Raw genomic sequence first — 26954 nt, forward strand, 5'->3', positions numbered from 1 at the left:
CATTTAAATTTCTCAACAATTTCAGGGGGCCAGCAGGGCAGAGTAGAAACTGAGGCCTGGAAACGGTTTCACTAAGTTACCAGAAAAAAACAGGAACTAAGGACTGTCAATCCCTAACCAGGGCCCACGTGTGCGGGAGGGCACAGAGGCTTCTGACACACACCTGGCATATGCCCCCGACCTCTAAAAGGTCTCATCCAGGCTCTGCTGAGAACTTTGATAAACTACCAGAGGATAAGGTGATAAAGAGGAAAGGAGATAAGCATTCCCAACGAGACCTGATAGGTAGGAATTTCAGAAAGCAGTGCCCTGCAGATTGGGAAAAGAAGGTGACAATATCATAAACCTCAATTCCACCCCAGCACTGCTACTTAGCCTGCCCCTAGAGGTGGCGAGCTCCCGGTCACTGGAGGTATTCAAGCAGAGTCTGAATGACTATTTAGGGCATGCCTGAGTTGGAGAGTCCTCCACACCTCCCAGTAAGAGAGGACAGGTAGCCTCCGTCCCAGCTGTGGGCAGCTGGGCACCAACACCAATATAAAATGGGGCTTTTGCGCCACCTGGTGGATGTAATTTTAAACTGCAGGCCTTTCCCTGGCGAGCAGCCCTCAGCGCTGGAGTGCCCAGAATCTGTTTCTGGCATCCTCCTGAACTTCAAGGAGCATAAGGCCCCAGGGTCCTTTGTTGGTTCATCACCAATCCCAGCCCCCAATGTATGGGCAATTACCCTACAAGAATATTGAGATTTTTTTTAAAAAATTAAGATAATGATGTCATATATAAAAATGCAGTATATATGCACAACAGAGTTTTACTCCACCATAAAAAATAATGAAATTATGGCATTAGCCAGCAAACGGATGGAAATGGAGAACATCACGCTAAGTGAAATGAGTCGGACTCCAAAAACTCAAGGGTCGAATTTGCAAAGAAGGCAGGTTGCCAGGGTTCAGGTATCATAAGGATAAAGGGGAGACCAGGCAGCGCACGGTGGCGCACACCTGTATCCCCGCGGCTTGGGAGGCTGAGTTAGGAGGATGGCAAATTCAAAGCCAGCCTCAGCAACTTAGGCTCTAAGCAACTCAGCAAGATAAATGGCCAATCAGTGGAGGAGAAGTAGAAGAAAGAGATGGAGAGGGAGGGAGGGAGGAGAGGAAGGGGCAGGAAACATGGAATGGATTTAACAAAATCATGTTATACGCGTATATAATTATTCCACAGGAAATTTCAACCTTATGTATACATAGAAAGTACCAACCGAAGATAAATAAATGAGCAAAAGAAAGATCAGAATAGAAGGAGAATAAATACGGGGAAGGAGGGAGGGAGGGAAAGGGGAAGGATGGGGACTGAAATTGAATTCTGTGCATGTATGATTTGGTCAAAATGAACCCAACTACTATGTATAAAGCTCTAATTTTAAAAAAAAAAAAACTGTCTTAAATACGAATTGTGATTCCAGAACAACACACTTTAAACTCCCATCCATCCCAGTTTGGGGGTGGTTTCCAGGGCGGCTTCACTCAGAGGTCCATGGAGTGACAGAGTCAGCAGGAGGAGGGGCCCCGACACCAAGCACCTGAGAAGCTCCTGCGCCCTCTTCCCACTCACACCAGACGCTGGGCCCTGCGGAGGCCCAGGACCTTGTTCTGTGAATGTTCTCCAAATTTTGCATGAACTTTTTTTGGAACCAGGGGTTGAACCCAGGGGCACTTAACCACTGAGATACACCCCCAGCCCCCGTTTCATTTTTCATTTTGAGTCAGGGTCTTGCTAAATTGCTTAGGGCCTCGCTAAGTGGCTGAGGCTGGCTTTGAACTTGCGATCCTCCTGCCTTGGCCTCCCGAGTCGCTGGGGTTCCAGGTGTGCCCCACTGTGCCTGGCTCCTACACAACTTTTGAGAGACACTTGAGTGGACCATGTGGGTTAATGTTGTGGGAGGGACCAGAGGAAGAAGCAGGGAAAGGCTGTGCTGTGTTCCAACCTGAAGTGTCCCTGAGGGCCCGTGTGGCACAGGCTTGGTCCCCTGTGTGGTGCGATTCAGAGCTGGTGGAAACTTTGAGGCAGGGCCAAAGGGGAGGCGTTAGGTCACTGGGGGTGTGCCCTGGAAGAGGACAGTGGGACCCCAGCCCTTTCCATCTCCCTTTTCCACCGTGAACTCCATGAACTCCTGTCAAGAACTCCCGCCATGAAATGGGTCTGCCTGATCACGGACTGGAACCTTCAAAACCGTGGGCCAAAGCAAACCTTTTCCCTTAATAAGCTGATCATCTCGGTACATGTTACAGTTGTGGAAAGCCGTTTAACACTGGGATCTCCACTAGGATCCTCAGTGACAGAGACCATGGCCACCCGCGTCAGTCCAGGCTTCGTCAGGAAAAGCTCAAGACACGGAGGGCCACCAGGATTAAAGAAAAATGCTGTGTCTGGAACTTCCCTGAGAGGGAAAGAGCCTTCACGGGCAAGAATCCGTGCAGTGGTGAAGAAGGAGGGTAAGGGCGCTCGTGGTTGGTGCTGGGAACCGTCAACTGGGTGTAGACAGTGACTTATGTCATTTGCCTCATTAACTAACACACTCGCTTTGTTCATAGACTCCGTGTACCTCAGCACTTAACGAATCTGACAAAAAAAGAGAAGGTGACTGGCCACTGTTTCAAACCATGAAAATATCATCTCCTGCCTTTTAGGATTCCTGGTCAGAGAGTGCATTTTGACAGTGTCCAGGGACCTGCCACTTTACAGAAGTCTAATCATGTAAAAAAAAAAAAAAAAAAGAATGGAAACTCTGAGTCTCACCTGGTGCCAGGTATATCATAGGTGCTCAGTTAATCCTCAGAGAAGGATACCCAGGTGTCCATCCCCAGACCAGGGCCTAATGTGCCTGGGAGGTGGAGGGAAGGATGGAGCTCAGCCCAAGGCTGGAGAGAGTTCCAGAATCCAGGGCCCGGGTCGGGCCTCTGCCCACTCCTGCTCTCCCAGCGGCCCACTCCCCGCCTGATGGCCTCACGGTGGGTGAGACTCACCGCCCTGGGGTAAGCAGAGCCCCTGGGATACGCACCCCTGAACAAACACCCACATGTCAGCCGGCAAATGCCAAAGCTGTAACTAGAAGAGTGACCCCTGAACCCCCCTCTCCCCAGCCTCTTCCACCTGGACCTTGAAGAAGTGAGGTCACTCTGGGAGCCAGGGGCTGGGTGGGGCATGGCCACATGACCTCCACAAGCCCCTTGTCCTCTCTGGCCTCAGTCCCCTGATCCATATAATGAGGGCTGACGGAGTCTGACAGTCCCCTTCTTTGGAGTCATGTAGATCCAGGCTGAGGCACAGGCAGGGAGTGGAGCCGTCTCGGGGTCAGTGAGAGGACCAAGGACTTCCCCACCGAACCTTCTTTCCAAGCCACCTGCTTGGCCCCTTCCCGTAAGGCCAGGGGTCCCAGGCGGGACTCATCCAGGAGTCTCCCTGCTCAGGGGCTGGCCCAGCGCTGTGTCCCAAAGCCCCAGAGTCCTTATCGACTCCTGCACTGTGACTCAGGCCAGCGCAGGCCCCGTGAGGGGGTGGGTGTTGTCCTGCCGGCTGGGGGCAGACAGGGTGGCTTCCTGCTTCTGGGGAAAGGAGGTGAGTTCAAGAAGCTCTGGTTGATGAGGGGGACACTCCTGCTCTTTCTCCCCGACCTGACCTGGGGTTGCCGGGCAGAGGCTCTGATACCCAAGGCCCTGTCAGCCCTCAGGGCTGGGAGCAGAGAGCAGCTGCTGAGGGGACAGAGGTGTCCTAGTGCTCTGGAGCAGCCCTGGGTGGCAGAGCCCTAGCCAGCAGCACCGACGGCAGCAGGGCACGGCCTGAGGTTCCACAGAGACCATCCTATGGAAGATTCCCGCTGCCTTGGGAGCTCAGGGCGGGAGAAGCAACCCCATTTTACAGATGAGAAGCCACTCCACAGAGGTCACCTGGCAGGTATAGGGACAAGAGCCCAGGAAACCACAGGTGGCGAGGAGGACGGTGGCCTTCACTGGGTCATAGTCATAGGGCCACCTGTGATGGCACAGAGGATGAGGAGGTCGGGCCAATTAAAATAAAGAGCTCAGCCAAGATGCCATGGACAGACAGGGGGCTGGGCCTCGGCAGAAAAGTGTCCCCTAAGGTCAGCAAGCCTCGTTTCCTTACCTAGAAACCTCAGGGGCTTGGTATGTGAATTAAATGAGATAAGACATATGTGAGGCCCTCAGCACGAGGCCTGGAACCCAGGAAGCTCTTAAAAAGCACCAGCTACCAGCACGGTCATTTGCTAAAGCCTCCAAAGAACTGACTCTTTTCCCATTTCATACGTCATCCCCAAGGGTGGGTTTTTATAAGTGCACCCCTTTTGCAGATGAGGAAAACTGAGCCTCTGTGAGGGACCTCCAGTCCTCTCTTGGGCAGGGCCAGAGACTGGCCACCTCTCCTGGGCTGGGCAGGTACCCAGGATAGGACAGCAAGACAGTCCACTCTGTTTGCATTACACAAAGGTTGACCAGTCTCTCCCAGTGTCCTGGGTGTGAGGCCTCCCAGCTCTCAGCCACCCCAGGTCCCAGGCAGCTTGGGGTTCCAGACGACAGCTATGATTCCAGGATCACACAATCTGTCTGGGAATCCCCGCTGCCCTGCAAGGAGCCAGGGGGCTGCCTCGAGGGGAGGCTTGGTCTCCACCCCATCCGTGCCTGGAGCCTGCTGGCCCCTCACAGAGGGACCACAAGCATCTTGTCCTTGAAGTCCATCCCGCCCTGCTCCTGGCTCTCCAGCTGCTCCAGGTGGCTGCTCTTGTGCCGGACTTTCTCCTCTGGAGTCTTCAGGAACCTGGAATCCAGATCCCAACCACAAATCAGCACCTGCCCCCCACACAGGGGGCTTCCCCTTGTCCCCTGGTCCCCAGGCTGCTCACCTGAACAGCAGCTTCTGCCCCGGCTCCTTCCTGATGATGTTCAGTTTGTAATAGTGGCGCAGGGCACGGGACATCTTCTCATAGGTCATGTTCACCCGGTTCTGGAAGGTAGAGCAGCCCCAGGTCAGCCCCCGTTCGATAGCCCAGGCCTCCAAACTTCACTCTCCACACGGTGAAGGGAGTAGACGGGGCGGAATGCTTTCCCAAGCCCCTGGGCCCAGGGCTTGGCAGGGTTTAGTGGCACTCTGTTGAGTTTGGAAGGAGACAGGCAGAGGTGGTCAGGGAAGGAAGGAGGGGAGACTACGCAGTGGGAGCGGACCGCAGGTCACTTTTCCAAAGCAAATGTCACAGCAGTAATAAATAACCACACATGCCCTGTGGGAAACAGGGAGAGGCTGTGTGGTGGGACTGCACGGGTGGCTTTGGCGCCAGTGAGTAGCATGACTGTGGCCAGGTCCCCGACTTCCCTCTGGAGGGCAGGCAGTACAGGGTCAGCGCAGGAAGCCTGGGTTTTGGCATCAGTGAGCCCAACTTCACCACTTGGTGTGACTTTGGACACGTTTCTGTATCTCTGAGTCCATTTAAATTGAAATGAAATGAAAGTTTCATTTGTCGTGAGGTTTGTTGTGAGGATTAAGTTAGCTGATTCGTGAAGATCCTCAGCACAGCGCTTGGCATTAGTATGTGCTCACTGAGTGGAGCTGCTGCACTCTGGGCCTCAGTTTCCCTGCCTGGGCGATATGGGGTTGGACCAGATTAAACACCCTCGAACTTTAGTCATTAACATCCTTCCGGCCACCAGCACTGCCAAGAGGCTGCAGAATAGTGCAGGGCAGTTGCTAGCCCAGGCACAGTCCCCACACTGTCCCCTTATTGGGCTAAACTCTTGGCACTTGCTAAACCTCACATAACACCTGCCTCACAAGGGCTGCGGTATTAAGTGAGTTAACACAGGGAAAGCCCTCCCAACAGCAGAGGGCAGGCAGGTGCCACTCACTGCATTTTAGAAAATGCTAAAAACTGCTGATTATCATTATTTTTTAAAGTTAACCAAAAACACATTTATTTTTTCAGTCTTCAAAAAACAAACTACTTTTTTTTTTCCAGGACAAACACGATTAACTTAGAAAACTGGTCATACAATTCATCTTCAAAAGCATTTCCCTTTAATGGGAAAATTAGCTTTAGAGAATCTAAACATTAAAAATTAAAAAAAAAATCTACTTTGTTGCCATTATTAAACAAAATGGAATCCACCAGAAGTCAAGGGAATTCATTCATATCTCAGGTCCTTCTCCCCCCAGAACCAGCATCGTTATATTGTTTCCATTTAGCAAAATCTGATCTGAGCAGGGCACAGTGACACAGGGCTGTAATCCCAGCGGCTCGGGAGGCTGAGGCAGGAGGATCCCAAGTTCAAAGCCAGCCTCTGCAACTTAGTGAGTCCCTAAGCAACTCAGAGAGACCCTGTCTGTAAATAAAATGTAAAAAAGGGCTGGGGATGTCGCTCAGTGGTTAAGCACCTCTGGGTTCAATCCCTGGTATCAAAAAAAAAAAAAAAAAAAAAAACTCATCAAATTTAGTAATCCTTCTTTCTGATGTGATTTCAAAATTCAGTGACATCTCCCAGCACTATATTGACAAAATCATCAAGTCCTAGAAGTGTCCCAACAATTTCTTTATCCCTCTTTGTCACCATGTGAATTCTTGTCCACAAGCTCTCAAAGCACCAGCCGTAACAGGGTGGCAGCAGCAGTGGCCACCGTGGCTGTGCAGAAAGTAGCCAGTTCTCTTCAAAAGACTCTCTTTTCTTTCCTTAAAGGAACCCGGATATCGGGATGAACCCAGCAGCCCTCACCCACAGAGCCACACGGCGCCTCTTTTCATTTTTTATTCTGAGACAGGGCCTCGCAAAATTGCTGAGGCTGGCCTTGAACTTGTGATCCTCCTGCCTCAGCCTCTGCACTGGGATTCCAGGAGTGCAGCACTATCATTCCTATGTCACCACTGTGGCCCTGAGACGGAGATGGCGGTCCCATTTGTTAATACCAACCCAAAAATAAATGTTGAATCCTGAGCACTAGGGTGAACTGCCTGCGATCTCCTCATGGACACCCACTTAGCTCTGGGCGATCCGCCCGAATAGGAATGCGCAGGGGCCTCAGCCGCCCCGGGGCCCTTCAGCCCCCAGGGGAGCGAGGGACCTGGGTTTCTTCCCACCCTCCCTCAGATACCCAGCTTCCTCTTCTGGGCTAACCGGCAGGCACCATGCAGTCCACGCCAAGATCTTTGAAAGGCTCATACACCAGGGGTAGAGGCTGGTCTAGCTGGTGAGGCCCTGGGCTCCCTCCCCAGCACTGCCCCCCCAAAGAGGCTTAAGTACTAAGCAAAGGCGATGTCACACCTCAGGGACATCCTCCATCCGTAAGAGGTGACTTTTAACCACTGCACTTCTGGGACCCCAAGGGAAGGGAAGGCTCCATTATCGAGGATGGTCCTCTGGTGCCCCGGGGTCCACTCTGACCCCTCGCTCTGTCCCCTGGGTATGTGGAGACCACCCCGCCCTCTGGTCCAGCTTCACCTTTTGGTTCCCCCAGAGTCTGGCAAGCCCGTTCGGATCCACGACTCGGAAGACCTTGGCGTCCTTGTCCTCCCACCTGACGTAGGGCTCGTACCTGGCGTCCCGGAGCAGCTGGTACACGTAGTCCCACAGCAGGTGGCAGTCTGCAGGTCAGCACAGAGGAGCCATGAGGACCGTGTCCCTGGGGACCTGGAGGCCAGCCCAGGGAGCCCCAGCAGGAGGATGAAGACAGTGGTGTCAACAGGAGCAATGGGGGCTCTTCTGTACCTCAGAACTCTAGGAGGTGGCTCATAACCCCAGGGGACGCGGGAGGGGATGGGCTCAGGGGGCAGGCGGAGCGCCAGGCCAGCCCAGCTCTGCAGACACCGGCCAGCTCCCCTATGCCAGGGTTGGCGGGGCCCACGGGCAAGACCCTGCCCAGGCACTCAGCACCCTGGACCCAGGAAGTGCCCAGAAAATCAGCGCCCAAGGGCACCCTCGCAGATCTGAGCCCCAGGGCCCCGGGCCATATCCCTTCAGGAAAGTCACCCGAGGCAGCTTCCCTGTGAGGGTGGTGATGGGTGGTAGGTGGTCAATGTGCCCAAATCCCTCAGGACAGGTGGGCACTGCAGTTGAAAAGACTCAGGCGTTTATTGGCCTCGAGTCACTTCTGACCCAGAAGCCAGGCTTCCTCCCGTCTCGTGTCTTAGTACTAAGCTGGTGGCCCCACCATGGCTAGGAACATTTTCCGGAAAGATGGGTGGCTTCTCTGTCCCTGTGTCTGGCTGTCCGCCTAACAATCAATCCCTTAACAATGAAGGCGGACCGTGAAGTGATTCACCAGGTTAAAGGGCAGGCTCTGCAGCCAGACAATCTGGGTTCACATCCCAGCTCTGCCATAAGTGCTGTGTAATCCCAGGGAAGTCCTTAACCTCTCTGTGCCTTGGTTTCCTTATCTATGAAACCAGGCTAAAATAGTACCCACATCAAAGAGCTGTTGTACAACTAAATGAAGGCCTTGGAACCAAGCTTGGCACATAGTAAGTGCTCAATAGAGTTTTAAGAGTTATGGAGCAGTGGCGGAGGGGCGAGAGGGGACGGGGGCAGGTACTTTAGCCAACCTGAGTGTCCGACTCTGACTGCCTAAATTGTCCCTGCCCTGGGGACAGGCTGGGCTTGGCAATCCTAAGCAATCCATCTGCTATGGTTCCAACTGTGGCCAACACACAGGACATCACCCCACTTCCCACCCCCGGCCCAGATCCCCTCACCCCTGGTCCCTGTCACCCGTGACCCCTCTGGGACCCAGCCTCAGCACACCTCACGCCCGCCCAGGGAACACAGCCCCCTACTCACCTGCGATCCTGCCATCAATGGGGGCCCGTGGCATCCTGGGGAAGGAGCAGACCCCCCTGGTCCTGCAGCCGGGCTCTGCACAATGAGATAATCTGAGGGGCTGCCTGGCTGGACTGAGAGAACCCAGGTGGCTGAAGGAGCTGGCAAGCCCCAGGGCTGGTGGCTGTGACAGAAGGCACTTGGCGGTGGGTTGGGGGGCTGCCTGAGAGGGCCCGATCCCCTCTGCAAGCAGAGGAGCACACTGATCTTGTGCGCCCAGGGCCTCCCTGCCCAGGGCCTCCCTGCCCAGGCCCTCAGCACGAGCCTGGGACTCCTGTGGCTAAAGCTCTTCCCTGTCCACCTCCTGGTGAGAGAGTGGGGAGGCCATAAAGTGCAGTGGCCGGGGCCAGACAGCCAAGCCAGCCCGTCACTCAGCCTCTGCTCCCTACAAGTCACTCAACCTGTTTCCTCTTTGATGCAAAGTCAAGCTGTGACAGCGCCAGGCCTAGAACCAGGTGCCAGCATCCAGCGTCCTCGCCGTTTGCCCAGGAAATATTAAGAACTGTCTGTGAGCCAGGCATCGCACTCAGAATCTCAGGGACACATCCCTGAATCCAGAAACCTCTCTGCTGATCTGACACTGCTGTCTGACTCCTACTGCCGACATCGTCCTGGCCCTGGAGATAGGCGAAGCAGTACTACCTGCTACTGGGACTCATTATGGGGCTTATTTTTGTGAGGACAGATGATTAAAATGAAAAAGAAGATAAAAGCAGTCCACAAGACGGGGAGAGAAAATAAAGCTTGCAGACAGATGAGGAATCTGGAAGAGGTTCTGCTGCAGGCTGACATTTGACGGAGCCCTGCAGGAGGTAAAGGAGGGAGCAATGCCAGTACTGAGAAGAGAATCCAGGCAGAGGGGACAGCAGGAGCAAAGGCCCTGGGGCACAAGCATAGCTCTGGCTTGTTCAGCACACAAGAAGCCCTTGTGGCCACAGCAGCAGGAACAAGGGGGAGAGGCCTGAAGAAGGAGCAGAGGCCGCTGTAAGGACTGTAGCTTCGACTCCAAGTGAGAAGGGAGCCAGTGGAAGATTCTGAGCAGAGGCAAGACACAGCCTGACTTAGCGGTCTCTGGCAGCTCTGTGGGGAACGGATCATTGGAGGTCAAGAGCGGAGGTGAGGAGACCAGCAAGGAGGTTCTCCAGAGGTGATGGGGCGGCACGGGGACCAACAGTTGGGTGCAGGAAGTGCATGGATTTGGCAGAGGTTTGAAGGTGGAGCCAACAGGATTTGTTGGCAGGATGAAGACGGAGGAGAAACAGGAATCCAATGTGATGTCTGTTAGGGTTAGGAAATGAGGGTCCCCCCCAAAGCTCCTGTGTTAATGCAGAAACATTCAGAGGTGAAGCAATTGGTTTAGGAGAGCTGTCACCTGACAGCAGATCAATCATTTGATGGTTTAATAATCTGAAAGGACTACAGTATGGCGGAGAGGGGGGGGGACCGTGGGGGGGGCAGTCCTGGAGCAGGTGGGTCAACAGGGCCCCCCAGAAGGGTTCACCCGCCCTGTGTCCCTTCCCTCCTTCCTCTCTGCTTCCTGGCTGCAGTGACCTGACAGTTTTCTCCTCAGCCCCCTCTGCCGTGGTGCTTGGGCCCAGAGCCATGAAACCAGCCAACCATGGACAGAAACCTCTGAAACCATGATCTCAAAATAAGTTTTCCTCCTCTAAGCTGTTCTGCTCGGTGTTTTGGTCATAGAGATGAAAACCCAATTAACACGCTGTCCAGTGTTTTGAACTAAGCTTGGCAGGAGGAGCCGGGTTTTGCTGGAAAGGAGCAGTGTGGAGACATGGGGCCCCTGGCTTAGGGGCTGCTGGGGTTGAGATGCCCACTAGACACACTGGAGGGGGGACAGGAAGCGTGGGGGACAGATCAGGGCACGCCTGGGAGTCACTGGCAGTACCTAATGTGAATTTCCAAGATCCAAACACCTAATGCCTGAATGTAGACAGAGAAGAGCCCCCTGACCCCGGGTGCCTGACATTTGGAAGTAGGGAAGAAGAGGAGGACCTAGAGAAGGAGATTTTTGAGGAGTGACCACTGGGGCTACAGGAAATCAGGCAAGTGGGACATCCTGGAAGTCAAAGGAAGAGGGTGGCAGGGAGATGACCTCTAGGTCAAAGGCTGCAGAGGCCACAGTAAACAGGACTGAGAGGGTATGGGCGTCCCATGCTCTGGCGCCTGGCAGGAGCAGTTTCCATGGAGACAGAGGCAGGAGGGGGACCCCGGCCTCATTCAAATGACTGCAGGAGCCAGGCTGGAGGGGGAGAGAGGCCAGCTTCTGCCACCCCTCCCTGGCTTTGCCCTGAGGATGGCCGGTCCCGCCACGAGGCTGACCTGAGCGGGCTCGGAGCTTCAGGAAGGGCCTCCTCACCTTCCGGGGCCTGGGGCAGCCCGGGGCGCGTCCTCTGCCGGCAGGTCCCCAGGAGGAACGGCCTGCACACCAGGGCTCGCCGCTGGGTCTTGATGAACTGGAGCAGCTCATACAGGACGTCACCTGGGGGTGGGCGGGAGGCAGGCTGCTGGCCAGGCCAGTGGGGAGCCCAGTCTTTGTCCCCTGTGGTCACCTGCCTCTCGGGGCGAAGCCCAGGGTGTCCCGTCACCAGCATCCTGCTAAAGGAGGTGGGGGCTCCGGCTGTTGGGGCTGACAAGGGGCACGGCCAATGTCGCCCCCTGGCGGTTACAGCTAAAAAGACATCCCTTCCTGGTAGGGGAAGGTGCTGGGCACCAAGGTCACCAAGGTATCCCCCCCCAAGGTCAGGCTGAGCACCCCCACATGCCCCCAGTTGAGGGCCTGAGTTCAGTGCACAAACTGCACAACCGTGTCTCACATCCCTGGAGGCAGAGGCAGTTCTTCTAAGGCTCAGGATGATAGATAACAGGCCGACTTGAGTGGCGGGAACATGAGGTCAAGGGAGTAATTCTACACACTGGGACCACTGCACTGACCGGACCCCACATACTTGCTTGTTTTTTTCCTCCTTTTATTTATTTATTTGTTTTATTTATTTATTTATTTATTTATTTATTTATTTATTTATTTTGGTGGTACCAGGGGTACTTTACCACTTAGCCACATCCCTGCCTTTTTGTTGTTGTTGTTTGGAGACAGGGTCTCACTAAGTTTCTGAGGCTGGCCTTGAACTTGCAATCCTCCTGCCTCAGCTAATCAGTACATAAGGGCTGGGGTTATGGCTCAGTGGTAGAGCACATGCCTGGCGTGTGTGAGGCAATGGGTTCAATCCTCCGCACTACATAAACATAAATAAATAAATAAATAAATAGATGTATTGTGTCCATCTATGAATAAAAATATTTTAAAATATAAAAACAAGGGCTGGGGTTGTGGCTCAGTGGTAGAGTGCTTGCCTAGCATGTGTGAGGCTCTGGGTTCAACTCTCAGCACCGCATATAAAGGTCTATTGGTAACTTAAAAAAAAATATTTAAAAAATAAAATAAAAAGAAGAACACAAGACCCTCCCCCCCCCAGCAGTGGGAGATGGGGGAATGGAGATTTTGTGACCCTTACACAGACCTGGTCTTAGAACTCAGGGAGCTAAGAAGAATTCCACCAACCATAATATCTATAAGAACAGGTTCCAATTAGAACCAGTCAGCACAGGACAAAGTGACCTTGAGTTCTCCTGGAACTTCACCAGGCACAGTGGGCACTTGGATATTTAACACAATCCTGCTGTCAGTCAAAAGTCAAGAGGTGAACTTGGGCAGGACTCTGGAAACTTCCCTGGGACCTTCCAATAAAACTGGAGGGCAGGAGGGGCACACGGTCCTTCTCTCTGAGAGGACCCACTCTCCGTTAAGAGTGTCTCCCCTTCCCTTTTTCCTATCCCTTCTAAACTTTGCTACTTTTTTTTTTTTTTTACTAAATTTTGTGTCTTCCTGAAATCCTCTCAAACAAGAACAAAATAATCAAGGGTAGGGATCTCAGCAGCCTCCTCTGCAATAATGGGATTCCCCAAATTTCATTAAACAGCTGCCCCTGCAGGGGGCACACCTGTAATCCCAGTAGCTCCAGAGACCAAGGCAGGAGGATTGCAAGTTCAAAGCCAGCCTCGGCAACAGCCAGGCCCTAAGCAACTCGAAACTCAGGGAGACTCTGTCTCTAAATAAAGTACAAAATAGAGCTGGGGATGTGGCTCAGTGGTAGAATGCCCCTGGTATCTCCTCCCCCCAAAAGGCTGGCCTGTCTTCTGAGGGACTGAATAGTCCTAACCTCTTCCTAAAGGCAGGTGGGCCCTGTCCATAGTCCCAGAAATGCCTCTTGACTCCCACCTTTTCGCTAAGTTGCTGATGGTAGGCAGGAAAATGGGAGGAGGAACCTGGGGGGATCCCTGGGTGGAGAACCACCTGACAGCCATGGGGTAAGAGGTACACAATGGGCTCCTGAGGACCAGGGTTGCTTGCAGGAAGTGAGAGAGAATCACAGGCATGATAGGGAGCAGGCCTGTGCTCGCCTCAGCCCAGCCCTGCCTCTGCCCAGACAGTCTCCGCTGTGGGAGAAGCCAGAGCCTGGATCTCCTCCCACCACCCACCAGCCCCATTAAAACCAGGGAATTTCTAGCTGGAAGCAGTGGAGCACACCTGTAATCCCAGTGACTGAGGCAGGAGGATTGCAATTTTAAGGCCAGCCTCAGCAACTTAGGGAGACCCTGTCTCAAATAAAAAGTAAATAAATTTTTAAAAAAGGCTGGGGATATAGCCCAGTTAAAACACCCCAGGCCCAATACTCAGTACTAATAAATAAATAAATAAAATCCAGGGAATCATTGAGAATAATTAACTGCATATTTCATAACTGCCAGAAGAGGGGACTCCTGAATTTTCCCAACATAAAGAAATGATAACAGTTTGAAGTGCTGGATAGGCCCATTACTGTGACAGCACATTGTATACATGTGTTGGAATGTCACACTGCAGCCCATAAATAAGCACTAATACAGTGTGTTAATTTTTTTTAAAATGGGTTTTTGTGGGGGGGGGGTGTTGTTGTTGTTTGCTTGTTTGTTTAATTTAAATCCAGGCACAGCCACTCAAGAAGGCTCATGAGGGGAAAAAGTGTGACAGAACCTGAGAGGTGGCAGTGCGGTGGGGTGTGTTAGAAGAAAAGAAGTAAATTAGAATAGTTGAGAAAACCCCTTCTGCCACTCAGGCTTTGGTCTTGCTTGCCAAAAACAGGCTGCAGAGAAAGCAAGAGTGTCGTCTTAGAAGACACCAGATCAGCACCAACATGAAGAGCCACCAGCGAGAAGGCCAAGGGAGGGTCAGACGGACTCCAGAGGCTCTGCTGCTGCCACCACCAGATTCTGCTCCTGAAACATGGTTCCTTTGACCTCAGGCCGGGTTCTGGCTAAAATAAAAACCCATACAGGGGGCCAGGCTTGAGCTCTTATCAGTGTGAATCAATGAATTCTGGAACTTTCTCCAGTTTTGCTCTTGGCTGGGAGGAAGCGCCTTCCCGAGAAGGCTCCCTGCAGGACCCCAGGGGCTTGGGGCCTCCCGGGCCTTCCAGGGTTCCCACCAACTCACTGAAGAGTGGAGCCCGGAGCTTCCCTCACCTGAACCCGGAGCGCGGCGGCGGAAGTCGTCCTTGGTGAGGATGCAGAGCGCGCGGCCGTTCAGCTGGAAGCCGCGCTCCGGGGTGCGCGGGAGCGAGTACTCCTGCTCGGCCCAGCGCAGCCAGTGCAGCACGTCCTCCCTGCTCCACAGCGCCGGCTGGAGGCCTGGGCGGCAAGCACAGGCTGGGGCGGGGCAGAGGCTGGCACCTACGCCCCATCCGTCTGTCCAACCATCATCCGTCTGTCCATCCATCCATCCGTCCATCCATCCATCTGTTCGTCCATCCATCCATCCATCCGTCCGTCCATCTGTCCATCCATCCATCCAGCTGTCCATCCATCCAGCTGTCCATCCATCCAGCTGTCCATCCATCCATCCGTCCATCCGTCCATCCGTCCATCCGTCCATCCGTCCAGCCAGCCAGCCAGCCAGCCGTCCGTCCATCCATCCATCCATCCATCCTTCCATCCATCCATCGTTTCTCCTGCTCCAGGAAGTCAGGGCTTCCAGTCCTCTGAGAAGCCCACCCTGAACACTCTCTCTAAGTGGGTCCCTTCCCCAAACCCCATCACCTCCTCTCACTGTCCGTTCTTTTCTGTCGCATCACCTTGCTTTTACATTTGCCATAATTATGTGCTAGCTTTTATCACTCTATATGTATTACGGATGCATCTGCTTATTTATTGTTGGTACCCCACCCCCTGACTGTTTTCCAATTATTCCTTCAACAAATGTTTAATGGGGATCTGCTATGGTACTGGACTGGGTACTCGGAGGCACATTGTCTGTGTATTCTGCACCCGGAACACACACATGTATGTGTATATATGGCCCCCCACCTCGACCATTTACAAAATCAACTCCAAGTGGGATGGGTTCCCAAAAAATAGAACAATAGAAATCTTAAAATAGAAACAGAAAATTATATGCACTGAAGGAGTAGGGAAGACCTTAACCATGACAGGAAACACAGAGGCTACCAAAATGAAACACATTTGACTATAATTGTGGGAGGGGTGGGCAAAACACCACAAATGAAACTAAAAGAGGGTAGATTTGGGGGAAATATTTACATCACAGATGACAGATAAAGGACCAGTGCCCATCAAAGGTCAAGACAAGAAAAAAAAGTTTTATCAGTAATTCACTGAATCCAGCAATTCAGTGTGGTCTAATTTCTCACCTCGGGTCCTATTAGCATGGTGGGCCCGATCTCTTTGCTGTGGTGGCTGTCCTGTGCATTGAAGGGGTTTTAGTAGTATCCCTCCCCTCTGCCCACTCGATGGCTCTCTGCCCACTCAGTGGAGGCCCAGGTAGAACAACAAAAAATGTCTCCAGACATGGCCAAGTGTCCCTCAAGAAGAAAGGCAGACAAGATTTGCTGCCTAGCAGCTTGGCAGGAAAACATCCCAACTGGATGGTTATTCTCCAGCTGAGGGATATTTGGAAAGTTTCCGTTTATTTTCTATTGGTGGGGACGGAGCTCAGTAGAGGAGTGTTTGCTAGCAGCATGAGGCCCTCACTCAATCCCCAGTGCCAGGGGCTGGGGCTGGGGCTCAGTGGTGGAGCGCTTGCCTGGCACATATGGGGCACTGGGTTGGACCCTCAGCACAACACAAAATTAAATAAATAAATAAATAAGCAAACAAATAAATAAATAAAGGTATGGTGTCCATCTACAACTAAAAATAAATAAATAAAAATTCCCCAGTGTCGCACACACAAAGAACAGGCCATGTTAGCCAGGCAGGTGGTACATGCCTGTAGTCCCAGCTACTCTGGGATCTGAGCCCATGAGTCTGAGACCAGCCTGGGCAACACAGCCAGGCCCTGTCCCAAAACAAAGAAACAAACAAAACAGAATAGGCAATACCAATCTGGGGAGATAAATCAGAAGAGTTGTCATCCTTTGAATGGGAACGGGAGGCACGAGGAAACCTCCTGGGGTACTGGAAATGTCCTAGACCCTGATCTCAGGGGTGGCTACACGGCTGTCTATGCACATAAAATTCACGGAGCTGCACCCTGAAATACACTTGACTGAGAGTTGGACCGCAAAAAAAAAAAAATTATGAAAAGTAAAAACACACAATGAATAGTACTGATGATGGTGTCAGGCCAGCTGTGACCTAAGTGACTACCTCTGTTTCCTCATCTGCAAACCCGGAATGATGACAAAATCCACACCAGCCACACAGGACTGTGCCAGGGAGGCTGTGAGGTCACCAATTTAAAGAGCCGTGCCTGGCAAAGCCACAGGCTTGTTTTGAGACAAGGCTTGGTACAGCTGTCAGATGGGGTGATACCTGTGAAATACCTGGCACAGCAGCCAGCACACAGGGCTCAGCCGGGCTACCAATGTGGCATAAGGAGTCCACTCCCTCCAAGAAGTCTCCCTGACCTAGTTTCTGGATGAGCGTCTCTGGATTCTCCTTACCAGTCCAACCAGGTTGACTCTCCAGGTTTCACCTGCCCACAGCCACGGCCTCTCCCTCTCTCTGCAATAATCCAGTGTATTTTCAGTTTTATCTTATTAACTGTGTCTGTCTCTCGAGATTCCAGTCAGATATCGCCTTACTCTCCCCCTGCCTGCCTGATCTTTCCAGTTTATGCAGTGAAGCATGGGCTCCATCCCAGGCACTGAGTTTGGGAAGGGGAAAGCTCTTCATTCTCCGGTCCTTAATTTGTAGAATTTCCCATCTACTGCTAGCCATCTTCCTTCTCATCATCAGGGGGTGACGTCACTGTCAAAACTCTCCCTTCTGGGCTGGGGTTGTCGCTCTGTGGTAGAGCGCATGCTCAGCCTGCCTGAGGACCTAGTTTCCATGCCCAGCACCCCGCCAAACAAAAGTATTTATCTTGTCCCATTGAATTGATTGAACTTCCTTAGTAAACCCTGACCAGCATTTTGAAAATAAATAAATGGGGTCCTCAAACCAGCAGCATCAGGAGCTTGTTAGATGCAGAATCTCAAGTTCCACCCCAGACCTACTGAGTCGGAATCTGTATCTCAACAAGGTTCCCAGAAGATCCACATGCACACTGGAATCTGAGAAGCCCTGGTCTACAATACCAGGAAGCCACGCTTGTTAGAATGTACCTATTAAACTAAATGCCACAGGGAAACAACCAGAGAAGGAGGTGGAGAGGTGCCACCCCTGCCCCTGTGAGATAGAGGAGGGGGCCCTGTAGGTCTCTTCCCATGGCTTATTCACAACGAGGAGTTTTAAAAGTCAATTCCAAAATGCAAAGCTGTCCCCATTCCTTGGCACCCAAGTAGGATATTCGCAGAGCTTCTTTAGGGAGCCAGCTGTGGGGAACCAAAGAGGCTCAGGAGCAGGAGCAGGCACGAAGACCCCCAGGGCGACCACCTGTGTCACAGCTGACTCTGTGGCCCTCACTGAGCCTCCCCGCCACCTGGCCTCTTTCATTGCCACTTCTACCCTGGGGAAGTTGGGCCACACCCTGCCAGAGCTCCATGGGCCCCACTCTTGCATCCCGGCCCACCTCCTGTCCTTTGCCCCTGTCTAGACAGCGCAGTTGTCCTTGGAGTGAAACTGCCACTGCTCTCCTGCACATCGTTATCTGGCAGGCAAATCAACACAGAAGAGCAACACACAGGAAAGAAGATGCTCTTCATCACACGCCACCTCACAAGCCGAACACAAGCAGAAGCAAGATCTATTTAGTTTATTCACCTTCCTGCTGCGTCACATCAGCCCTGGAATCTAGAGGTGGAAAATGGAATGGAGTGGGAGACTGGGAAAAAATATGTCAGAGAGACGCCCTGAGAGGGCAATCGGTTTCTAGAAACGAGGGGCGCAAGAGGTTGCTATCACCCCAGGCACCTGCAAAGCCGACCTTCAACTGGTGTCAGCAGTTCGCTTATTTAGAATGTTGTTGGCAGGAAAATGAGTCATTTAGTGTCCCCTAGTTACCAAGGTCCAGAACTGGGTGGGGCGGGAGGGTCTGAATATCCTCAGAAGTCTCCATGGTAGGAATCATGGACTCTGTGGTGATGGGGGAGTGGACGCTGCCCACAGCACTTGGCCTCAAGGCTCCACTCTCAAGGCAGCCACCCCACTCCCCCAGGAGCTTTTGGTGACTGCAGGAGCCCCCCTCGGCTGGTGCATGGGGTGAGGTGGACATGCTGGAGTCAGGACCCCTGGAGACAGCCCTTGCTCCATCATGGATGGGCAGTGAGGGGGTAAAGCCCCAGCTGCCTTACTCCCCAGGTGGGAAAACTCAGGGTATGCCCCTCCCTGTTCCCAGAGATGCCCAGTGGGATCGAGCACATGCTGTCCACAGTCTTAAATGGCCTGAGGAAACTTTCTGAATTTCCTTCTCTACTCTCTCTCCCCCAGTCCTAGCCACTATTTCAGGGTGGGCTCCTGAGGAGGCCTGACCTAGTTAGCAGGACAAGTGCCTCAGGAGCCCTGATCTAGGGGACAACAGGCCACAGTGACCTCACCCTGAGTGGTACAACCAGAGCACAGGCTGATCCAAGAGGGGTGGGTGTGCCTGTCACTTGAAGTACGCAGGAGACCTGGGGATCCAGAGGGCCCCACTAAAGGGGTTCTGCCTTGGTTGGTTTTGGTGCCTTTGGTGAAGACTCCTTGTCACTCATTCGTTCATTCAACAAACAAATAGTGAGTTTCTGAGCTTATAAATTAAATGTGGTCTTATGGAACTTAAGATCCTCCCCTTTCCCATGTTCCAGGGAGAGTCGTGGATCTTGAGTTTTTGATTTTTTTTAAGTTTTTGTTTGGTTTGTTTTTCGAAGGTCTTGAGTTTGAACTTCACTTTTAGGAAGTGTTTATTTATTTATTTATTTATTTATTTATTTATTTATTTTTAAATATTTATTTTTTAGTTTTCGGCAGACACAACATCTTTGTATGTGGTGCTGAGGATCGAACCCGGGCCGCCCGCATGCCAGGCGAGCGCGCTACTGCTTGAGCCACATCCCCAGCCCCAGGAAGTGTTTTTTAGAGGTCGAGTTAAAAGAGTTAAAATTTCCGTCCTTATGTCTTTAGTTAATAGATATGTAGGTGTGTCTTAAAATCAGATCAAATTGTTCCTTTTTTTTTTTTTTTTTAACCCACTTTTGGAGAAAACAAGAACTCCAGAAGTCTTTTCTTGAAGCATGCAAAGAGTCATTAATCACAGGGTGGGGGTGTCTGGTAGTCTTGAGCTACTCCTCCCAATTCCTACCCCCCCCCAGCTCTGGCTCTGCCCCAGCTTTCAGGCTCCCTCACCCCCAGCCTCGCCCTTCCCTACATCCCCAATGAACCTGTGAACATCAAAAAACTAGAAGGTGGTGTATTTGTACTGATCCAGGCGGTGACTAAACTCTGAATTCTCACTTCTCCTTCTGTTCCCCTCACCCAGCAGGCAGGGCCCTGAAGGTAGAAAGTGACCTTGACACAGCCTCCGGGCCTGGGTTTCCTTGTTTGGGAAGTTAAGGGAGTTTCCAGGGGCCACGTCAAAGCTCTTTCCCAGGGTCGACCTTCTAGGACTTGGCGAGTGGGACAAAACAAGCAACAGAGGGTCCTGGTGGAGCTCCCCCGCCTGCCACCCTGCTCTGCAGCACCTCCCCGCTAGACTCCCTCCAGCACCTACTCAGGGAGAGTGTACCTGTCAGTCCCACCTTCCCTCTAACCTCGGAGACACGGTTATCTTCCCAATTAAAGATCAGGAAGTGGACCACAGAGGTGTGAAGTCACCTCATCCTCTGTTAAGCCACAGCTTAGTCCTGTCATAGCTCAAAACGTAGGTGGCAGCCAGGAAACCTGTCAGGCAGTGTTCCAGGGAGCAGGGAGCAAAGTGGTCTAGGTGCTTCACAACCAACACGCCTGCGCATAGATGCCGCGGACTCCCATCCCGATCAAAGACCCTGGCTGGGGTCAGCCAGCTGCGGAGCCTAGGATTGCCATGGTTTAGGAAGTACATTTTTAAATATCTTAATCTGGGTATGGAGGCATGCACCTAACGTCCCAGCTCCTCAGGAGCCTGAGGCAGGAGGATGACAAGTTTGAGGCCAGCCTGAGCAACAAGACCCAGTCTCAAAATAAAAATAAAAAATTAAAGAACTGGAAATATAGTTTAGTGGTAATGTGTCCCCGAGTTCAGTCTCCAATTCCGCAAATAAACTAAGCTAAAATAAAATAAAATAAAAACTAAAAACCAAGCAAAAGTATTCTAGAAGATGACCAGCAGGACCAAAATTTGGCCTTAGAATCTACCAAGAACCTGTGTGAGGGCTGGGGCTGGGGCTCAGGGGCAGAGCGCTCACCTAGCGTGTGTGAGGCACTGGGTTCCTTTCTCAGCACCACATAAAAATAAATAAATAAAGTAAAGGCATCGTGTTCATCTATAACTAAAAATTTTAGAAAAGAGCCCGTGTGATCTTGAACATGTCACTTAGCTTTTTTTGCCTCTCATTTGAAATACAGACTCAAATACATTAATTTCCAGCCTGCTCCACTGCTATGCGTATCCTGGGGTAAGAACATTACTTAGGAAAAGGAAATGAAAGGAGACTACTAATGTTTCCCATGGTTACTGTAGGTGCATTTGACTGTTCTCTAGTATTTTCTTACTCTTCTCTGGCATTGCCTAATTTTTGACAATAAGCACATGCTACTTTTATAATAATAAAAATGATACATTGTTGCTTAAAAGAAGGTTTTATGTGCATGCCACTGTTCACTGTTTAGCCCCACCCACTTCCTCTCTGCCAATGTCTCCAATCCTGTCTCTAACCTGGAAAGGACCCAAAGGCTCATTAAGCGCCAGCCCTCATCTCACCACTGAGGCCTGCCTGCCGGTCAATGCCAGCTGTACACCTTCTCTGACTTCCTCACCAAGGAAGAGCTAAAACCCAGCCAAAGAACTGGAAACGGAGGAAAGGTAACTCCTTGAATAAGCAGTGACATTTAAGACTTTAACAAAAAATGAGCTTTTCTCCTCCCCTCTACTCACGGAGTCTTCCTGGAAGCTTGCAGATTCCAGTCTCACCCAGCAGTTGCACTTGAGCTTCACATCTAGCTTGGACCTGGGTGCCTAAGGGGTGTGTGGCCGCTGCAGGACCTACAGGAGAATAGGCCAGTGTTCCTTCCTAGAGCAGGAGAAAACCAGAGCCGTCAAAGGAGGCTTAGCCATACTTGAATGTATTGAGAATTATTTTTGGAGAGAAAGAGTGTTTATCTCTGCCAATAGATTGTGTCCACCTTAAAGGTACCATCAACATCTTGTTCACAGCAGACACTGGATAAATTTCATCCTTCCAAGTCAAGTTTTCAACTCCCTGAAAAAGATTCCCTAGCACAATTTGACTTGTAACTGAAATCTGAAGGCCTAGAAATACTCTCTGGATTCTTAATGAGATCACAACATGGAGACCAAGGGACCAGGATGAAAAGACCTTAACTCAGAAGTAAATAAACACTTTTTCAAAAAGGAAAAAGGAAAAAAAAAAAAAGAATAAGTTTCTGACCCAGAGGTCTCACAAAGGGAAGACTTTTTTTTATTATTTAATTTTCTTTTTTTAGCTGGAGCTGAAGATGGAACCCAGGGCTTCACACATGCTAGGCAAGCTCTCTACCACTGAGCCACAGCCACAGCCCTAAGGGAAGTCTTTATCCTAACAGTTTTACAGCCAGGATAGCCCTGGTGTGGGTTGGTTCATCCAGAAGGATGAGAGAAGAAACAAGTGGCCAGATGTGGTATTTGCAGAAGGATCCCTGGGGCTGCAGCCCAGCCACAACTGCCTCAGTCAGAAAAGGAAAAGTGAAACTAGGTCCTGAGAGTCCATTTCACTCTAGGATCTTCTAGAGTTTTATACCTATTGGTCTGAGGAAGGTAATCCGCGCCTAAGGAGTGCAGATCTGGAGCCAGCAGAGCAAACTCCACAAGCCTTGGCTCATGCAAAAGGGGATTTGACGTCTTTTGGATAGTTCCCATTTCGTTTCTGGAGGAGAAGGGCACCACCTGTCCCAGTTGGTGCTGTTTCCTAGATATCCAAGCCTCAGAAACTGAGAGGAAGCAGACTCAGGTGCCACAGCCTATAATCCCAGTGACTGGGGAGGCTGAGGCAGAAGGATCAAAAATTTGAGATCAACCTCAACAACTTAGGGAAACCCAGAGGACTTCTCAAAATAAAACATAAAAAGGGGGCTGGTGGGAGCTGGGGCTGTAGCTAGGTGGCAGAGCGCTTGCCTAACATGCCTAAGGCACTGGGTTTGATCCTCAGCACCATATAAAAATAAAAATAAATAAAATTAAGGCATTCTGTCCATCTACAACTACAAAAAAAATTTTTTTTAAGGGGGAAGTGGGCTGGGATATGGCTTAGAGGTTATGGGAACTTGGGTCCAATCCTTGGTACCAAAAAAGAAAAAAGAAAAGAAACTGAGGGGCTGTGTGCTCCCTTGCTAGAGAAGGGGCTCAAGACAAGGACTTGTCCACTCCTCCACCCCACTGCAAACAAGAGGAGTAGGCAATCCTGAGGCTGTAACTGTCTGGGAGATGCAGCCAGGAAGTCTACAGGGTGGAGACCCCCAGGTTTCTGCATGAAGGCCTGGGAGAGGGCTGATAAGTGGGCGTGGCTCTTGGAGAGAGGGAAGTGGAGAAAGGCCCTGGGGTAGGATGGGCCCCAGCTCTAAGGGAAGAAAATGGAGAGGGACTGCTGAGGAAAGGGGTCCCAGTGGGATTATGTTTGACAGCTGGGAGGACCTCACTTGTGGAGGAATTTCCAGGGACTTCCCATCGGGTTAGTGTAGCAGAATGAGGAGGGAAGGAGACTTCGGAAAGGATCTGGGGGCTTGGGGATGCTGTGTGGGATGCCTTCGTACCGCACCGGGATTTTCGGGGGGGGGGGGCGGGGGAGAGAGAGAGGCGGGACCTCGGGACCGTCGTGAGGAGCGTCTAGGGGTGGAGCAGAGGGACAGGGTTGGTGGTGAGGGTTAGGAATCTGTTGGAAAGTGAGACTCCAGGCAGTTAAAGGTCTAATAAAATGGAAATCGAGATGGGAGCGGGCAGGTGGATCCGTGTGCGCGGCCGGCTCCTCTGCCGGGCTCTTACCTGCATCCCAGGTGGAGGTGAGGGGCCACCGGCTTTCTGTCGCGAGCGCTCCCGGCTGGCGCTGCTGGGCACTGGGCGGTGCTCCTTGCCCCTCTCCCCGAGGCCCCTCGCTGGGCGCTGAGAACTGAAAGGTCGCCTGGGGCGAAATCTGGCGAGAAGCGCCGGGGCGTGAACCCTGGGCCCCGCGAGCAGGCGCGGCGAGGCGCTGGGGTAGGCGCTATCCTTCCGGGAAACGAAAACGAAAGAGCGGGATCCGGCTCCACTCCCGCCGCCCAGGGCTGGGGGAGGGCCGGGAGGGCCGGGGCCCCGCGGGAGCCGAGCCGGGGGCGCGGGCCGCGCGCCGGGCTGCCGGAGACGTCGCTCCTGCTGGCAAGTCCTGTCACAGGCGCGGACAGGCCCTCCTGCGCTCTGGCCCTGATTCCCTGGGGGTCGGCCGTGGGGTTCTGCAGGATGTGAAGAACCGGGGACACCGGGTCCCGAGACGTCGACGGAACAAAGCATGGGAAGGGGCCACCCATCGGGTCTTCCTAGAACAGCTGCCTCTCTCTTTAGGAGTGGAGTGACCTTCCCGCCCCCACCTGGTCTGGGCCTGCCTTTTGGCCCCAGGAAGCCAAAAGCTCGCGACCGCAGAGACACCAAGGCCCTATACTCAGATGCCCCCAAGACACCTTTTCCCTGACTCTGGCTGCTGCAGGTGTGTCGCCCGACCAGCCATCAGCGCGTCCTCTTGCCTCAGCTCCCCCTGCCTGGATGGGGAAGCTCAGGGAGACTGAGCCAAAGAAACGGAGGGAAAAGCCTTAATAACCCTTGTAGAAAATCAGAGCGCAGATGCTGTTATAAAGAAGGCGGAACATTGGTATATCATAAACTCAAGGCCAACGACCCATCAGAGAAACTAGCCAAGGACAAGAACAGACGGCCCAAGTAAAACCAAAGGCCAGATGGCCCCTGCATATAGAAAAAGATGCTCAGGCTCATTGTTAAAGATGTGCAGTTTGAGCCGGGGGCATGAAGCCCCTGCACCGAAAATCCCATCGATTCCAGGCAGGAATATCTCAAGTTTGAGGCCAGCCTCAGCAATTTACCTAGACCCTGCTTCAAAAAAGGGGAGGAGGGACTGAGGATGTAGCTCAATGGTAGAGCACCCCTGGGTTCAATCCCCAGTACTGGTTTAAAAAAAAAAAAAAAGATGTGCAAATTAGAGTTGAGGAGGTAGCTCAGTGGTAGAGTGCTTGCCTAGCATATGGGAGGCCCTGCATTCCATTCCCAGCACTGGAAATATCCCTTAATATAATAAAAATTCAAAAATTGAATAATATAATCTGCTGAAGAGGGTGAAGGGAAGGTATTTCCATAGGGCGTGCAGTGGTGCAACCCTGGTGGTGGGCAGTGTGGCGGATCCTGCAGTTATAAATGCATTTGCCCTTGGCTCAGCAATGCCAGCAACAACTGCATCTGCATGTATCCAAGACACACATGGTTACTTATCTCATCAGGGTTTATAGTTTTAGATGATTAGAAATAGCTCCGGTGTCCATAGGGGTCAACAGAATAGCTACGGTACATCCGTCTAACAGAATACTGTCCAGCATCTGATGAAGCTCTCTGAGGACAGAGCAAGCCCTTCAAGAGACAGCAGAGCATGGCAATTAAGAACTGGGACTCAGGAGACCAGACCTGGCAGCTGCTGCACTGACATAGACCAGACCTGGCAGCTGCTGCACTGACATAGACTGTTGAGAGCCACAGTCAAAGGGGCCCCAGCAAACTTCCAGCTGCCAGCAAACTTCCAGCTGCCGGCTGATGATTGGCTCACAGCGGCCCCAGCAACATCTAGCTGATTGGCTCCTCGGCCCCAGCAACATCTAGCTGATTGGCTCCTCTGCGGTGATGCTCATTGGACTGTTTCCCTGCCCTTTCAGACCACGGAGCTGCTCATTGGGGGACTTTTTTTGGCTCCGCCCACATGACCCAGCCAATCGGCCTCAAGAGCAGGAGGATTGTGGGAGGTGGAGAGAAGCTGGTGTGGGAGAGAGAGGCTTGTGGAAAGCCGGTGGTGGCAGTTGAGGCTCTGAGGATTTTTCCTGAGAGGCTGTTTTGTTTGGCGTGTGTGGTTCTAAAAATAAAGTTAGTTTCTTTTGACAAGTGGCTCCTGATTGTGCCCAGCCAGACTGCGGCATTTGGTGGCTCGCTCGGGGAGCGACTGAGGGTAAGTGAACTGCTCGCCCCTGAGGGCAGGGCAAGAGGATGGGTAGCCATTTTAAGATTCTTCTTTTGTTATTTTGTTTCACTTTTGTTTTAAGTTGCCTGTCCCTGGAGATGTGTAAGATGGAAGAAAAACCGCTCACATCTGAGGAACAGATAGGGAGAAAGGACGGATGGACATTTCAGGAGGCTATTATAATGATTTTGTGTTGTTCCAATTTTGTTTCACTCAGTTTCAGTTTTGTTAGGCGTTATCTTGTTGAGTTGTATTATAGTAGAAATACGGGATCAGAAATTAGTAAAAAACAAACTGAAAGAGTGTTAAGTAAATTGTTAGAGGAAGGAGGCATCTCAGTAAAATCAAGAACAATCAGGGCATACGTTGATACAATACAAAAATGTAGCCCATGGCTTTTTAAGGAGGAGTTGTTAAATATATCACAATGGAACCATCATGGTGAAGATTTAAAAAGAATAGAAAAGAAAAGCCCAGGGACTCTGCCAGTTGGCACATTGCCATTGTGGACGTTCATATCTTGTTTGCTTAGTCCAAAGCCTTCAGTTCAGACAATGGTAGAGGAAGAAGAAGACATAATGATTCAAGTAAAAGAGAAGGTCTCTCAAGTTAGTCAGACAGAGGAAAAGATTCAAGTAAAAGAGAAGGCCTCTCAAGCTAGTCAGACAGAGAAAGAAAGTGTAAAACAGAAAAAGCCATCAGGGGGAAAGTTACAACAGGAGACTGCTACTAACACCTTTCTATCACCAGAGGACGTAAGTGTCCAACTAACAAGGCCACCTCCATATGCTGGGAGGTCCCCAACCCCCGCAGTTGATAGTTGGGATCCTGAGACAAGATCTCAAATATTAACATGCCCTGTATTTGAGGCAGGAGGGCAGCGATTTTACCAAGTTTTAAATTTCAAAACAGTGAAGCAGCTAAAAGAGGCTGTAACAACCTATGGTCCTCAAGCACCCTTCACTGTAAGCATGGTCGAATCCATTAACAACTTGAACATGACGCCAGCAGATTGGGCTAATATGTGTAAAGCTGTGCTAAATGGAGGACAATACCTGTTATGGAAGGTTGCCAATGAGGAATTTTGCAAGGAGACGGCTAGGCGAAATGCAGCAGCTGGTTATCCTCAGAGAAATCTAGATATGTTGTTAGGAAAGGGACCTTATGAGGATCAGCAGCAACAAATTGCATATGATCCTGG

The 26954-nt window shown here is 51.6% G+C and overlaps 1 protein-coding gene and 1 pseudogene across 8 annotated transcripts; one reads left to right on the forward strand and one right to left on the reverse strand.

Moving 5' to 3' along the window:
* Positions 1 to 4314: 4314 nt before the first annotated feature.
* Etv7 (ETS variant transcription factor 7) lies at positions 4315 to 24220 on the reverse strand. 8 transcript variants are annotated; one of them, XM_015487635.2, is made up of 8 exons: positions 23533 to 24216; positions 21433 to 21568; positions 14448 to 14612; positions 11245 to 11367; positions 8832 to 9053; positions 7591 to 7685; positions 4916 to 5016; positions 4315 to 4830 (listed from the first exon to the last, which is right to left on the reverse strand). In XM_015487635.2, exons 1-8 carry the CDS (start codon positions 24031 to 24033, stop codon positions 4713 to 4715), a joined length of 1461 nt encoding a protein of 486 aa, XP_015343121.1. In that variant the 5' UTR covers positions 24034 to 24216; the 3' UTR covers positions 4315 to 4712. The 8 variants fall into 8 exon arrangements, 7 of the variants coding, with proteins under 7 accessions (XP_015343121.1, XP_048661155.1, XP_015343120.1 ...); XM_048805198.1 differs by having other exon boundaries at positions 8832 to 8906; positions 23533 to 24214; XM_015487634.2 differs by having other exon boundaries at positions 7497 to 7639; positions 23533 to 24212.
* LOC107143615 overlaps positions 24186 to 26954 on the forward strand; it is a 5465-nt pseudogene continuing 2696 nt past the window's right edge.

The sequence above is a fragment of the Marmota marmota genome, unplaced genomic scaffold, assembly GCF_001458135.2.
Source record: "Marmota marmota marmota unplaced genomic scaffold, marMar, whole genome shotgun sequence".
Lineage (NCBI taxonomy): Eukaryota > Metazoa > Chordata > Mammalia > Rodentia > Sciuridae > Marmota > Marmota marmota.

Excerpts from the sequence above, each read along its gene's own strand:
- Etv7 (XM_015487634.2), bottom strand. The coding sequence starts at position 24,033 with ATGCTTTGTTCCGTCGACGTCTCGGGACCCGGTGTCCCCGGTTCTTCA. Across the intron at positions 11,368-14,447 it reads CCGCCGCGCTCCGGGTTCAG|GTGACGTCCTGTATGAGCTG; the intron begins GTGAGGGAAGCT and ends GCCCACCCCCAG. Across the intron at positions 4,831-4,915 it reads GGGCAGAAGCTGCTGTTCAG|GTTCCTGAAGACTCCAGAGG; the intron begins GTGAGCAGCCTG and ends TCTGGATTCCAG.